Here is a 13,979-nt window from a genome sequence, read left to right on the forward strand (position 1 = left end):
GCACTGGCTTATACTGTGCCTCGAATTTGTCAGCAGCCATTGACGTCTGGAACGATTTAGCAAGGGGGGAGCTCTTGTTGACTTCTGTGGTGATTTTGTTAAGCAGTTCTGTTGCTATGGAAACCTGTCACATTTGAGATGGACATGGCTAGATAACAGTTTGGAACGCAAGTGTGTGCTTCCAACTGGAAGAGAAAGACATTTCATTGACTACCCTCCTGTTGGGTTGGCTGACAGCTGAAAATTTGCTTTTGTTATTTAGGTAGAGATTGATCGTTACAGACATTTTTTTTCATTTGTATTTTTTTTCACTGCAAAGCAATTTTTCAAATCAATGACTTCATTTGAGGACTAACTTTCTAATTTTGAGAAGCATTTTTTTTGCTGGTTAGCACTAGGGACCGGAAGCAAGGGTTTCATTAAACAACAAAAAAACAACAACCCTTGCTTCAGGTCCCTTGAAGTTTTGATTTTTTTTTTTTTTTTTTTCCGCGATGTACTGAAGCTGCGATAAATGAACCGCGATGTAGCGAAGGATTACTGTATATATACTGTTCTTTATCTTATATCCTCATTGTATAGTATAGCGGCAAACTATTTTCTTATCTAGAAACTTTTTAGTCATGTGATATTAGAAAGCTGTGCCCTTGGGCACTTTGATATCATTTTCAATTTTGCTGCTTCATTTTATAGTCGTAAAATGAAATATTAATCAAAATACCGTTTGTTGGATTAGTTGGGGCCCATAGAACATACCTTTTTTTTTTTTATCTTGGCATACCTCTTAAAGCAAACTCAGGGATGGCAGAATCACATACAAGTTGCACACTTGCTTCGCAAGTACACATTTTTGTTTTTCATTTCCATTAATTGCCCAGCCCTAACTGATACTAAATGAGGGGTTGAATCATACATGCAATATATCAGAGGTAGAAATGCCTGGCTGGATGTCTGAAGGGAGTATGACCGAAGTGACAAGTTTAATATCTGACTGGATGCCCCTAAATGCTGACTGAGTAATTGCCACTGTTGTAGATGCTGTTGCTGATGTCAAATTATCTGACTGCACATTACGGCTACAGGATTATCCTGCTTCCGTGAGTTCCGCCTCAAATGCACTGACAAATAAATGCTGGGTGGTTATGCCTGTGATGCACCAATCTAGCTGAAAGGCTGTGAAAGAGGGGCTGAGGCTTTCTTGTTGGCTTATGGCACTATCTTCTGTTATATCCCTGAAATAATTTGCAGGTTACACTGTGTCACGCAAACCAACCCAATTTACACACCCTGTGGTGTAAATCCAATCCAGATTAGGGTTTATCATTTTAAACGACTTTGGTAAACTGGACTAAACCGTACAGCTCGGTAGAAGCTCGTGCTTACGGGATGTGTTTGTGCGCTCAAATCCGGCCCCTTTTTGTGCTATGATATGAGCCGCGATTTTGGATACTATAGAGGCCGGAGGAAGATAAAACAACAGGCGGAGGTATTTCAGAGTCAGAGAAGCTGGAAGGCTAAGAGGTGGGGGGATGGGAGCACAGAGGAGAAGAGGATAGGGAGGGATCCAACGCTCAGTACAGAGTCCTTTCGCAGAGAGTGGGAGCTTTATATAATGGCCAGGTAGTGTGCAGGATTCCACCCCCATGCCTACACAACTGTTTAACACCCACATACACAAACACACATTCCACACACAATGCTATTACCCTCACCATCTTCCAGTCTCCCGGGACTTGTAAGAACAGTCTTATTTTACAGCTTTTCTTAACCACGTGCAGCATAGTTTTATTACTGTGTGAAAACATTGTGGAGTCACTGTGCAAAAACAAGGTCAGGAGCTTAAAACGTATCCTATAGAATTTTCTGTCCCCTGGAAGGAAACAGTTGTTTACGTGACATTGTTTTCATTTGAAAGCTGTTTGGAACGGGTCTGTGTGTTTTGTAGCTCCGAGATGCAAACACTAAAAAAGAGCAGTTTTTTTGATAACAACATGGTTATTCTTTCTGAGTAAATGCTGAAAACTGTTATCTGTGCAAGAGAGACATCCAGATGTGTGACTGTAGACATGCACTAATCAACCAAATCAACATTAACTAAGCACTTGGTAGATTTTGCACGTCTGTATGTGTTTTGTTGCGCAAGAGAATGAATTTGACAATGTTTCTCCACACACCAGTGTCGGTACCATTGGAGACCTACAAAAGGTCAAACTCTAAACCTGTATACATGCTGACAAAGGGTATACAAGATGCACCTTTGGCTGCCATTATTTGCATAATTCTGCAGTACGTGTACAAAAAAACCCCAACAACAACATAATGGCAGAACATTAATTTATCTCTTGCCAAAGACAAAGGCTTTTGCCTGTGATATGGTCTTGTGCTGTATACCCCCACACAGCATTGATGGGAATTGTGGTTATGATTATGCATTCACTATTTGCTTTGGACTTGGTTGCAGTAGTTGTAGTAGTAAAGTAAAAACTCAGGCTCATGTATGGCAAATAAACTAGGACAAAATGTATAGGTCACTTAAAGATACTTAGGTTCAATTAAATTGTAAATATAATTATAAAAAAATTGTCATAATACGTGGCATATTTAATATTAACAATTGAAAAGACTGTCAGCACAGGAACAAGAGTTTTACCAAATGTCTCCCGTTTTGCGTTACTTTGGTCAAATCCGCAATGAATTTTGGGTAGTACGGTTCATCAGAGGGGTCATTGACGTGGGCTCAGGTGAAGTGATTATATTATATAATTATATAATTATTTTGTCTATCATTTCAGTGACTTTTGTGGGCTTTTCTGATTTTAACGGAAGGGTACAATTTTGTCCAAACGTGTACGTGATTCTTCCTTCCTCAGAATTTTATATATAGAGCGTATTCCTCAAGTGTGGTCATGAAACAGATTGATGCCTTTAAGGCTTTGTGCACCACACTAGCCATTTGGAAATCAGTGTGAGCTTGATGATCTCTGGTGCTGTGTGAAGATTCTAATGCTTTGTGGGTATCCCTCGCATGCCAATCTTTTTGTGTGCCAGATTGGTGGCACGCATGCACTTTGTCTTTGTGACTGCCCTCTGCGTGTGTGCTGAGTTAAGCTGAAACGTTGCATGATAACTGTGAAATGTCGGCTTTGGGCATGCGTGCATAAATGCCAGGTGTGTGTGTGTGAGTGGTTTCTTGATTTTCCAGTTTGCAATAGTCATTCCACACCCTACACATTCGCAAAATTGTTACAGAAATCGGAATTAAATCTGAATAACCCGAATATTGACTGCCTGTAAACTAACAGCTTGTTCCAGTTAAAAAATGATGGAGCTTGGAAGCTCGCAGAGTTCCAAAAACTATGAATTGCAAGTGTAGCTAGCAAGCAGATACTAAAGGTAAGCTTTCCTTTAAATTGTGACCAATTTTGTGTGTTTTTGCCTTTCTTACGTATTAATTTTAGCGGCACGTTCCAAGGCCACAAGAACTCCTTCCTGAGCTTCCGCCTTCTTGTCTACTCAAAGTGTGGAGAATGCCATTTGGTTTGGAGGCTCATCTGCTCTCTCGCACCCTTTACTTCATCTTACCATCCCTTAGTTTCACTTGCAATTATCATCCAACACATCATTCTGTCCGTCCACCAGCAATCAGATAGTTTTTAATATTATTTGGAACTTAGAATTAATGGTATGCTGCCAGGGGTAATTTGCAATAGAACACAGATGCTATTAATTGTATCATGTCTCCATAGATACATGTTACTTTGAATCGTGAGTCGAACAGATTTCCACTTTTTGAGACTTCTGGGAATAAGTATTACGCTCTGTGAGCACAACTAGCATGGAAAATGTTATTCTTTTGTTTTAAATGTTGCATTCCATGAAGCAAAATTTAAGACCGGTGTTAGAGGTGCTATGCTGAAATGGGAAGTAGAACATGTGATTTCCAGTTTTTGTGGTCTGCACCAGTTCTGCAATGCTGCAACGTTTCAAGGGAGTTGCACATCCGGTTCACAACCCTCTTTGTTTGGCATAAGCAGGTTACATGTATCAGCACTTTCTGGAAGTATAAATCAGCTTCATACACAGGATCAGACATTTTTTCTTTTTTACCACACATATAAAATTGCTGCAAAGTTTTCCAACTTTGATTTTTAAGAAATGGGATTAGGTTGACTAAATATGCTAAAACTAACAATCATGATTGAAAGTGGACTAACATTGAGACCAAATAAGAAAAAAAAAATACTGATAAAATTAGCCTTGTGTACCATTACAACAAATCAAAATAAACTGAAGTTCTAATTTCTTTCATTTTAAGCTTTAAATTTGAGGATACAAATTGCCTGGCTCAATGGTAGTGTTCATCTCCCAACCTTATTCGTGTAGCATCAAAGTGATGTACTCAATCCGTCTGATAGTCTCATCTGCGTAGTGCTTCTCTTTTAATAAAATGTCAACAGACTTCGACGTGTCGGGAGACGGACGGCAAACGAACCACTTCGGCTGCCCAACAACATGCCTGACCTAAATTACCGTATTTTCCACACTATAAGGCGCACTGGATTATAAGGCGCACCTTCAATGAATGGCCCATTTTAAAACTTTGTTCATATATAAAACGCACCGGATTATAAGGCGCAGAGAATAAATAACTCAACGTTGCTCACACGTTAATGCAATCACAATATAGTAACACTCGAAATAGTGAAAACAATAACAATATATTAATAACTCAACATTGTTCAAACGTTAATATCACACAACACACAAAATAAACACGTAAAGCTTAGTTTAATAAATTAGTCCTCTTCCACGAATCTATATTGGTCCATATATAAAGCACACCGGACTGTAAGGCGCACTGTCGGCTTTTGAGAAAATTGGAGGTTTTTAGGTGCGCCTTATAGTGCGGAAAATACGGTAATGTAACAAAGGACCCAAAGCTCCCTAAAAACAAGCCTTTAAAAAAAAAATACTTTCGGGGTTAACGTGATTCCCAAATTCTGGACCCCAAAGTCCGTGTAATATCAAGATTTAGGTGTATTATGTGCTAAATTGGGTAGTAACGTTACAAAATGATCATACTAATCATTTGAAATGTCTTATCAGTAAACTACCATTCTTTCACACCTGTGTGTCTGCTTTGACCACATACTGTATGATGATATGTACATGGCCATCAGTTGAAAAATTCTGTCAAAGTCTCTAACTGGAAAAGCTACAGTACCTCTCTGGCTGTACTGTTGAGACTCAAGATCTTAGAAAATCAAATGGTGACCTATAACCTATTGTGCTATTGTTTTCTCCTGTATTTGTCTTCCTCTATTTTTTTCTGTTGTTCTGGCAGAGGAATGTTACACATCCGCGGTGTGGTGGATGGTGAAGGTTTGCTTGTGTTTTTGCTGTTTTCTCTGTTTTATGTGCGTGTTTGCTTTGAAATGAGAGTGAGTGGTATGCTTTGTATGTGTTTGTGTTATAGAAATATAGAAAAGTGTGTTTGAAATAGTGGCCTGCCAGTGTAATCGTTTGGCTAAACCACCCCCACCTCATCTTTGCCATTCCGCCACATGCATATTTCATGGAGCTGGTCATTTATGTCACCAGCAGGGTAGTTCCTTGGCAGCATGTGTGTTTGTGGAAAGGGGATATGAAACAGAATAACATCTAGTTAGCAAGTCATTCTAGTACAAATCCACAGATGGACAGCTGCTACTCGCATGCTGCTGCTGTGATTGAAGCTCCTTGTCTTGCTGTCAGAGCCATCTGTGTTTGAATTATGTGTTTTTAGAACTGCACTGTTATTCACATCCAGACCCTCAGAATTACATTTACATAATGTGTGCTTCCAGCGAGGTGCAGTGTTTATTTGTTGATACAAAGGAGAGAGAGCTAAGCCATGACTGCAAGCAGTGTCTGGATATAATGCAGGTGCAGTACATACTGATCGATTGGACTGTAAGGAAGTGCTCATAGAATAGAATAGAATAGAATAGAATAGAATAGAATAGAATAGAATAGAATAGAATAGAATAGAATACGTCATTGTACAACAGGTATACAGTGATCCCTTGGGAAATGCATTCCAGAAACACTCGCGAAAATCTGCAAAGTACATATGGTATACGTATGTATTAATGAGAAATCTAAACTTCATCGTAGAAAAATATCCAACACGTAATGTTGCTTGTTGGCTGCCAGAGGGCATGGGTGTAGAGCAAGTCATTTAGAAGAGAGGTTTTCTTCCCAAACAATGCATAGTGTGCACCTTTACCACATTACACTAACCCAGGGGACATCTTGCTTAGCAAAACCAAAGTGAGTCATGGTTGCGAATGATTCTCCTATTGCGTTGTGGTCCAGTTCCAATTATTCCACTGGCCTCGAGCGCCTAGTATGAAAATAACATGTGAAATGATATAATAATGTGTTAATAATTTCACACATAAGTTGCGCCAGAGTATAAGTCGCACACCCGCCCAAACTGAAAAAAGCTGCGAGTTATAGTCTGGAAAATACGGAAGTTGGGCTGCACAGAACATCTTAGTACAAAGAAAATTTAGGGGTTGACTTCCACTTTAAGTGGTGACGTTTTACACATTGGGATAGCTCTGTTGCTACACGCATATTAGCTTTTCTTTCTCTTAGTATGACAAACTAAATTACACTCAATGCAACCATTAGGCAAATGTAAAAGTTTGGTTCTTAGTTTAATTGGCCATGCTTGGAGAGGGATGGACAAATGGATCATCTATTCTTTTGCCAACTAGAATACTTTTTGCCATCAGGCGACGACTACAATTTTTCAATGGATGGTAGGAATAAGAAGTTTACACACGCTCTCATTCAGCCCATCACCGCTGACCGCAACGTCGGCGACTCAAGTGAGTGGCAATCCTAGGGGAGAGATTGAAACTGTCAAAAGTGTGGTTTCATTTTTCAAAGTTTGATGGTGGCAAATGCATGTTGCCACACGTGCAATCAATCATTAAAATGTCAGCGAGAAACACAAGCAAGCTAAACAAACAGAAAATGTGCGTCTCTCCTCACAGATGTGCTTTTTCCAGCCCAACTGCATGTACCAGCCTTGGTTCTCAACACTACTTGTCTTTTACACTAAATAATTGTTGATTTAATTATTAACATACTGACAAAACGCTTGTTTTTCTAGAGATCTTCATTTTATTTATTTGGGCACATTCTGTTGTTAACACTGTTTACAGTGGGGACGGTGTGCTCCTGACCTCGAATCAGGACGTCACGAGTCGGTGGGGAGAACATTTCGAAGACCTCCTCAATTCCACCGACACGCCTTCCATTGTGGAAGCAGGGCCTAGAGAGTCTGTGGTGAACTCTCCAATCTCTGGGGTCGAATTCACGGAGGTAGTTTAAAAAGATCCTCAGAGGCAAGGCCCCGGGGGTGGATGAGATCCGCCCGGTGTTCTGGATGTTGTGGGGCAGTCCTGGCTGACACGCCTCTACAACATTGCGTGGAGAGTGCCTCTGGATTGGCAGACTGGGGTGATGGTCCCCCTTTTTAAGAAGGGGGGACCGGAGAGTGTGTTCCAACTACAGAGGGATCACACTCCTCAGCCTCCCTGGTAAGGTCTATTTAGGGGTGCTGGAGAGGAGGATCCGTCGGGAGGTCGAATCTCGGATTCAGGAGGAGCAGTGTGGTTTTTGTCCCGGCCGTGGAACAGTGAACGAGCGCTATACCCTTGGCAGGATCCTCGAGGGTGCATGGAAATTCGCTCGCATGCGTTTTGTGGACCAGGAGAAGGCGTTCGACCGTGTCCCTCAGGGAGTTCTGTGGGGAGTGACACGGGAGTATGGGGTGCTGAACCAACTGATAAGGGCTGTTTGGTCCCTGTATCATCGATGCCAGATTTTGGTCTGCATTTCCGGTTTGGTGATCTCAGCATTGCGTCTCTGGAGCTCATGATGTTTCCTTCCTTTTATATTGTAATAGCACCAACTTGCACAAACGCACACAATTTGTTCCTCCGCACTCTCTGATGTCTTTTATTTCAATGCCATAGTTTCAATAAAGTTAAGTTACAATACAACTGTCAACAATGTCTGTGGGATTTAGCTATTTCTCTTTTTGATCAAAAGATCTGACGTCTTAGCCATTCTCTCTATTACATTTGTTTTTGAATGCAAGCTGATTGCATTGACATGATTGCAATGTTCTCATTCTTCTGTTTCTCTCCATTTGTGTTTGCTTTAGCAAATGGTGATGAGCCTGCGGGTGTCTGAGCTCCAGGTGCTGCTGGGCTACGCCGGGCGCAACAAGCACGGACGTAAGCACGAGCTTCTAACCAAGGCGTTGCATCTGGTAAAGGCAGGCTCGAGCCCCGCCGTGCATATGAAGATCAAGGAGCTGTACCGTAGACGCTTCCCTGCAAAAATGGTGTCGCACTCCGAGCTCTCCTTGCCCGGACCGCATCACCCAGCCACAGCGGGGGTGGTTGGAGGAGGCGGAGCCGCTTTGCCTAGTGGCCTGACACAGCTGGCGTACGAAGGCCACGCAGGTCACGGTGGAACCCCGTCACCCGCCGCCTTACTACCCCTCTCGCTACTCGGCCCCGGAAAGCACGAGTTCACTGGGTTGACACACCACCTGTCCGCTGCAGTCCCGCTACACCCCGTCCATCCAGATGTGAAGCTCCAGAGGTTGCCATTTTATGACATGCTTGATGAGCTCATCAAGCCAACCAGTCTAGGTGAGACCATTTCAATGTTTTTCATATGTGAGGTGGTTTAGTTATGTTCACTATGTATGGGAGGCTCAAAATAAGCGCTTTTGTGTCGTCGTGTTCCCATCAAAATTAATATTTTGCATGTAAAGTAGTGGCTTGTATTAGGAGCCGTTCTCATGTTCTCTTATTGACTTTGCCACCTTCTCTTCACAATGACATGGAATATTTTATTCTAGACTCAGAACTGTCTCCATGCATAGATTTATAACATTAGAAAGGTCAAGTTTGAAATCGTGTCCGTAATGGTTCTCTTGCATCTATTTGTTTGCATTTACTTATTACTATATTAAATCAAACACCAAGTAATAAACAATATTAAAACATACCACACACAGTTAACACTATCTTGTGTGACTTATCTCTGCCAGCTCACTAATGAAAATCATAGCTATGGAGTTTACGTCTTCACTTGGGGCCTGTTTCTAAGAGGACGCATAGAGGTGAAAATTCCAAAATATCAGCTGCGCCTTTCGTTTAGACCAAGGGTGTCAAACTCATTTTTGAATCATTACAATAGGTCACTGTTATTTATAGGAAAGGCACTTTACAGTTTTGGTATTTCAAACATTCAGTTGACACACATAATTTGCCTTTGTAGGCCACATAAAATGATGCGTTGGGCCGGCTCTGACCCCCGGGCCTTGAGTTTGACACACACTTTGACTAAGTTAAATATGCTCTGCCGTTGCATTCTCATATACACGGCTCAACCGTTTGCATTGTGAGGGTAACAATGATTTCTTAGTTACAGACAGTAAATGCAGCAGCATGTCTATATGTTAATGCATTTTTGTTTAATCACTTTTTATTTCATCATTTTAGCTTCTCTACTTGACTATGGAATTAACCTCTTCAGAAATGATCATGAATAATTTACCCATAATTTTATATAGTGAGATTCGTGATACAGACTATTATTGTGAAGGGATTCGTGATAGACCATTATCGTGATGGGATAGAATTGGTACTATTACCGTAATTTTCGGACTAAAAGTCGCTCCGGAATATGGGCCGCATTAACCATAAAATGCACAATAGCGTGGAAAAAACATATATAAGTCGCACCGGAGCATAAGTTGCATTTTGGGGGGAAATTTATTCGACAAAATCCAACACCAAGAACAGACATGAACGAGCAACAACAGGCTAAACGATAGGTATGCTAACGTGACATAAACACAAACAAAGAGCTGAGAACGGGCCTGACGTAACATTCAGAGTTATTAAAAAAAATCTATTACATAAATAACACGTTTATAAAACCATCTGTGTCACTCCAATTCATTAAATCCATCGATCGTCCTTTGTCAACAATGGGTGCGCGCCGCTGACGGATCTTGCACTTCAAAATATTCCACAGGCCCATATAACGATATATAAATTAGATATCAAATAACTATTATATAAGCAATAATATTATCAAACCCTCTGTGCACTCTAAATCATTAAATCCATCGATCAAATTCCTCATCCTTTGTCAACAACGCCGCGCGTGCGCCCTGACGTCAGCCTCGTCGTTATTCCACAGATTCAAGATTCAAGAGTTTTTTATTTGCCATGTTTGAGCGTGCCAAACAAGGAATTTGATTTCGGTAAATCACAGCCTCTGTTCAACATTTAGGTGACTAACAACACTCAGGACATGTGAAAAATGGCAAATATTCTCAAACATCCCCTGATCCTAAACTCCCAAGAGGGCAAGGAAAAACTCAAAACTCCAGCTAGGGGAAATGAGAAACCTTGAGAAGAGACCACAGATGGGAAGGTCCCTCTTCTAGGAGGACCAGGCTGCAATGGATGCAGAGAGGACACATAGTACACACAGTGTAGACAATTCAAAAAAGGTGTGGAGAGCAGGATGTTTTTGCACAGTAATGACTCTGAGACTCTAAGAGTGGTGTGAGTTCATCAGAGCAACAGCCTGGGGGAAGAAGCTGTCTCTGTGTCTGCTGGTTTTGGCGTACAGAGCTCTATAACGCCGTCCGGAGGGGAGTAGTTCAAACAGACTGCAACCCGGGTGAGAAGGGTGTGTAGAGATGTTACTTGCACGTTTCCTGGTCCTGGACAGGTACAAGTCTTGGATAGATGGGAGGTTGATTCCAATTATCTTTTCTGCAGTCCTGATTGTCCGTTGCAGTCTGTGCTTGTCTTGTTTGGAGGCCAATCCAAACCAGACAGTGATGGAGGTGCAGAGGACAGACTGGATGATGGCAGTGTAGAAGGTCTTCAGCAGCTCCCGCGGCAGGTTAAACTTCTTGAGCTGTCTCAGGAAGTACAGCCTCTGCTGGGCCTTCTTCCGGACAGAGTCTATGTGGCCGGTCCATTTCAGGTCCCGAGAGATTGTGGTTCCCAGGAACTTGAAGGTGTCTGTTGAGAGAATAGTATTACTGCGGATAGTGAGGGGTGAAAGTGGTGAAGGGTCTCGCCTGAAGTCCACTGTCATCTCCACGGTCTTGAGCGGGTTCAGCTCCAGGTTGTTTTGGCTGCACCAGTGGGCCAGCCGCTCCACCTCCTGTCTGTACGCAGTCTCATCACCGTCCAGGATCAGTCCGATGAGAGTGGTGTCGTCTGCATACTTCAGGATCTTCACAGGAGAGTCACCTGAGGAGAAATCATTGGTGTAGAGAGAGAAGAGCAGTGGGGAGAGGACGCACCCCTGAGTATTGGTGGTCCGGGTATCAGATGTGATGCTCCCCAGCCTCACACTCTGTCTCCTAGTATCTGATCTAGCTGATCTAGTATATAACTATATTGTAGCGTTAACAAAGTACAAGGAAAGACGTGGGTTTGGTAAACGGCTCTCAATTTAACAAAACAAACTTCCAGGCGTGTGGCGGCGTGGACTTCCAGCCACGGAGGTGGAAGAGAGATCCATAGAATAGGACCGGGCGTGCGTAAAAGCCATGACCGAGCCCCATCCACCGTCCCCGGACAGCCACCCGGCCGAGCGCCGGCCCCCGACTTCTATTCACGGAGATGAAAGAGAGCTCCGTAGAGTAGGACCGGGCGTGTGTAAAAGCCATAATAGTTTTTCAAACCTTCTGTGTCACTCCAAATCCTTAAATCCTTCAAACTCTTCGTCCTCCGTGTCACTTAGAAACAAAGCCGCTAATGATGCCGGTAGTACGTGGGGCCCTTCGTCATCTTCGTCATCCCGTGATCAATCTTTGTCCTTTTTGTAAACAACCGCTACGCCGCGCCGCGCTGCTGACGTCACTTGAAATTCAAATGACAGTAATCCCTTGCTACATCGCGGTTCCACTTTTTTTTCTTTTTTTTTTTTTAATTTTTGAAAAAATTCACATATAAGTCGCTCCTTATTATAAGTCGCCCCCCCCACCCAAACTATGAAAAAAAAACGCGACTTATAGTCCAAAAATTACGGTATATGAATTTTAGGCCATATTGCTCAACCCTATGCATATGCTAGCGCTTATCAATCTGGTCCAGTATTCTTACTTAATCGTATTTTTGTTTTGAAAAATAAATATTAGAATGCTGCTTTATTAATATTATTTTCAGTATAAATACTAATACAACCTGTCCCTGCAGCTACAACAACATACATTTAAAATAAAACAACCTAAAAAGAAATGGATTGAACAAATCACTATTTTAATGTTAACCACCTGCGATTGGCTGGCAACCAGTTCAGGGTGTAGTCCGCCTACCGCTGCTCCTCTTTCAAAGTGGGGCAGTGATGCGGTGGCAGCCCGTTATGCTGTTATTTTATACTGCACTGGCACAGAAAGTTCCTGTGCCTGTGTAGTGTATGACGTGGAGGGATTGTAAAATGCTTCAAAGATGAATATATTAATTTTATTGCTAGTTCGAAATGAGATCAGAGGTAAAATGTGTAAAATAGCGTTCATATAGACTAAATAAATCAAAAATTAATTTCAGTAATTTCTCTCTTTAATGGACCGTTAACGAAACTGCTAAGGGTGAAGCATAATGATGCTCTGGTCTTTAATAATTCAGCTCCGGGGCCGGTTTATTACCGGGGCTCGGTACCCATCCCTATCGACTGCTGCCTTTGTTTGTTGGCTTTTTTTGTAACCACTTTAGATGATGGTGAAAACTCCAAAAGTTGTGTGCAATTTGGCTCATATTTCTCATTTAAGTCTTGTTTGAACTTTGCAGATTGTACGATTGGCAGTATGTCAGTACTTATGCTTTTGTTTTCCATGTTGGCCTTATTTTTAAGAAAGGCACAAGAACCTTTAGCAATTATTCATAAAGTGTTCACTACTGGTTATAATAATAATAACAATTGGCCTTTTTTAAATGATTAAAATTTACAATTGCCCAATTTTTATTCTTTCAACATACTATATTGTTTTAGATTTTAAATTATAGTGTGAATTGGTGCCATCTTAAATACATTTTTATCCCAAATTGACATTCCAATGCCAAATTAAATGTTGACAGCTGTCAAATTAGGATTTGAGAATGGGATTTTACGAACAACAAGGATAAAGCCAAACACGTGACAACACAGAAAATTTTATCTAGTCTTGTCTTAAGCCTCTATCGCACTGAGAGGTGTAGCGTTCTCAGCAGGCTTTGTAAGAGGTTGCAAATGTTCAAACGGTCAGCACACGTTTTTTCCGCCGAACATCTGGTGAACGTTTTGCAAACACTTGTGACCTTGAACGAACCACAACAAAATCAGACGAGAATGTGACACTTGCAATTGTTTGCAGCTCAGTAGGATAGGTGCTTCAGTGAACATTTTTAATCATGCCTATTTTAGAGTGGATGATGAATTCTCTAGTTTGGCCAGGTTTGATTCCAACCCTGGTGAGATCTATCATTGTCTCGAATGCTCCTCCAGTATCCACCTTTTATATACTGTCGAATTTAAATGCTCTGGCTTTGTAAGATATGACTAAATAATGGAAATATGTCTGTGACGTTTTTCATTTCCATTTTAATAGCATAAGAAAGGATCATGTCATTTCTTTTCTTGCCAATCCATGGTGGCATTTCTCCTCCCGTACATTGTCCTAAATGAGTCCTTCCCCTTCATTTGTTTTCTTTCACCACTCTGCCTGCCATTATCCGCTTTGCACGCAAACATTTGCATTCAAAGTGATAAAATTGTGCAGGCCCACAACTGTGCCTGTAGAATACATTGGCCCTTTTATTTGAATCGGTATTGCACGACGTTGATGTCTCTGCACATGTTTCCTTCCAAAACTAGACCTACTTCGATATTAA

At 41.6% G+C, this 13,979-nt stretch overlaps 1 protein-coding gene across 1 annotated transcript in view; it reads left to right on the plus strand.

Moving 5' to 3' along the window:
* Window positions 1-13,979, plus strand: part of LOC125967042 (E3 SUMO-protein ligase PIAS1) — a 38,818-nt gene that overhangs the window by 7,508 nt on the left and 17,331 nt on the right. Inside the window, exon 2 of the mRNA XM_049717727.1 lies at window positions 8,225-8,720. Coding sequence (XP_049573684.1) covers window positions 8,225-8,720 — 496 coding nt within the window. The remainder of the gene's footprint in view (window positions 1-8,224; window positions 8,721-13,979) is intronic.

The sequence above is a fragment of the Syngnathus scovelli genome, chromosome 4, assembly GCF_024217435.2.
Source record: "Syngnathus scovelli strain Florida chromosome 4, RoL_Ssco_1.2, whole genome shotgun sequence".
Lineage (NCBI taxonomy): Eukaryota > Metazoa > Chordata > Actinopteri > Syngnathiformes > Syngnathidae > Syngnathus > Syngnathus scovelli.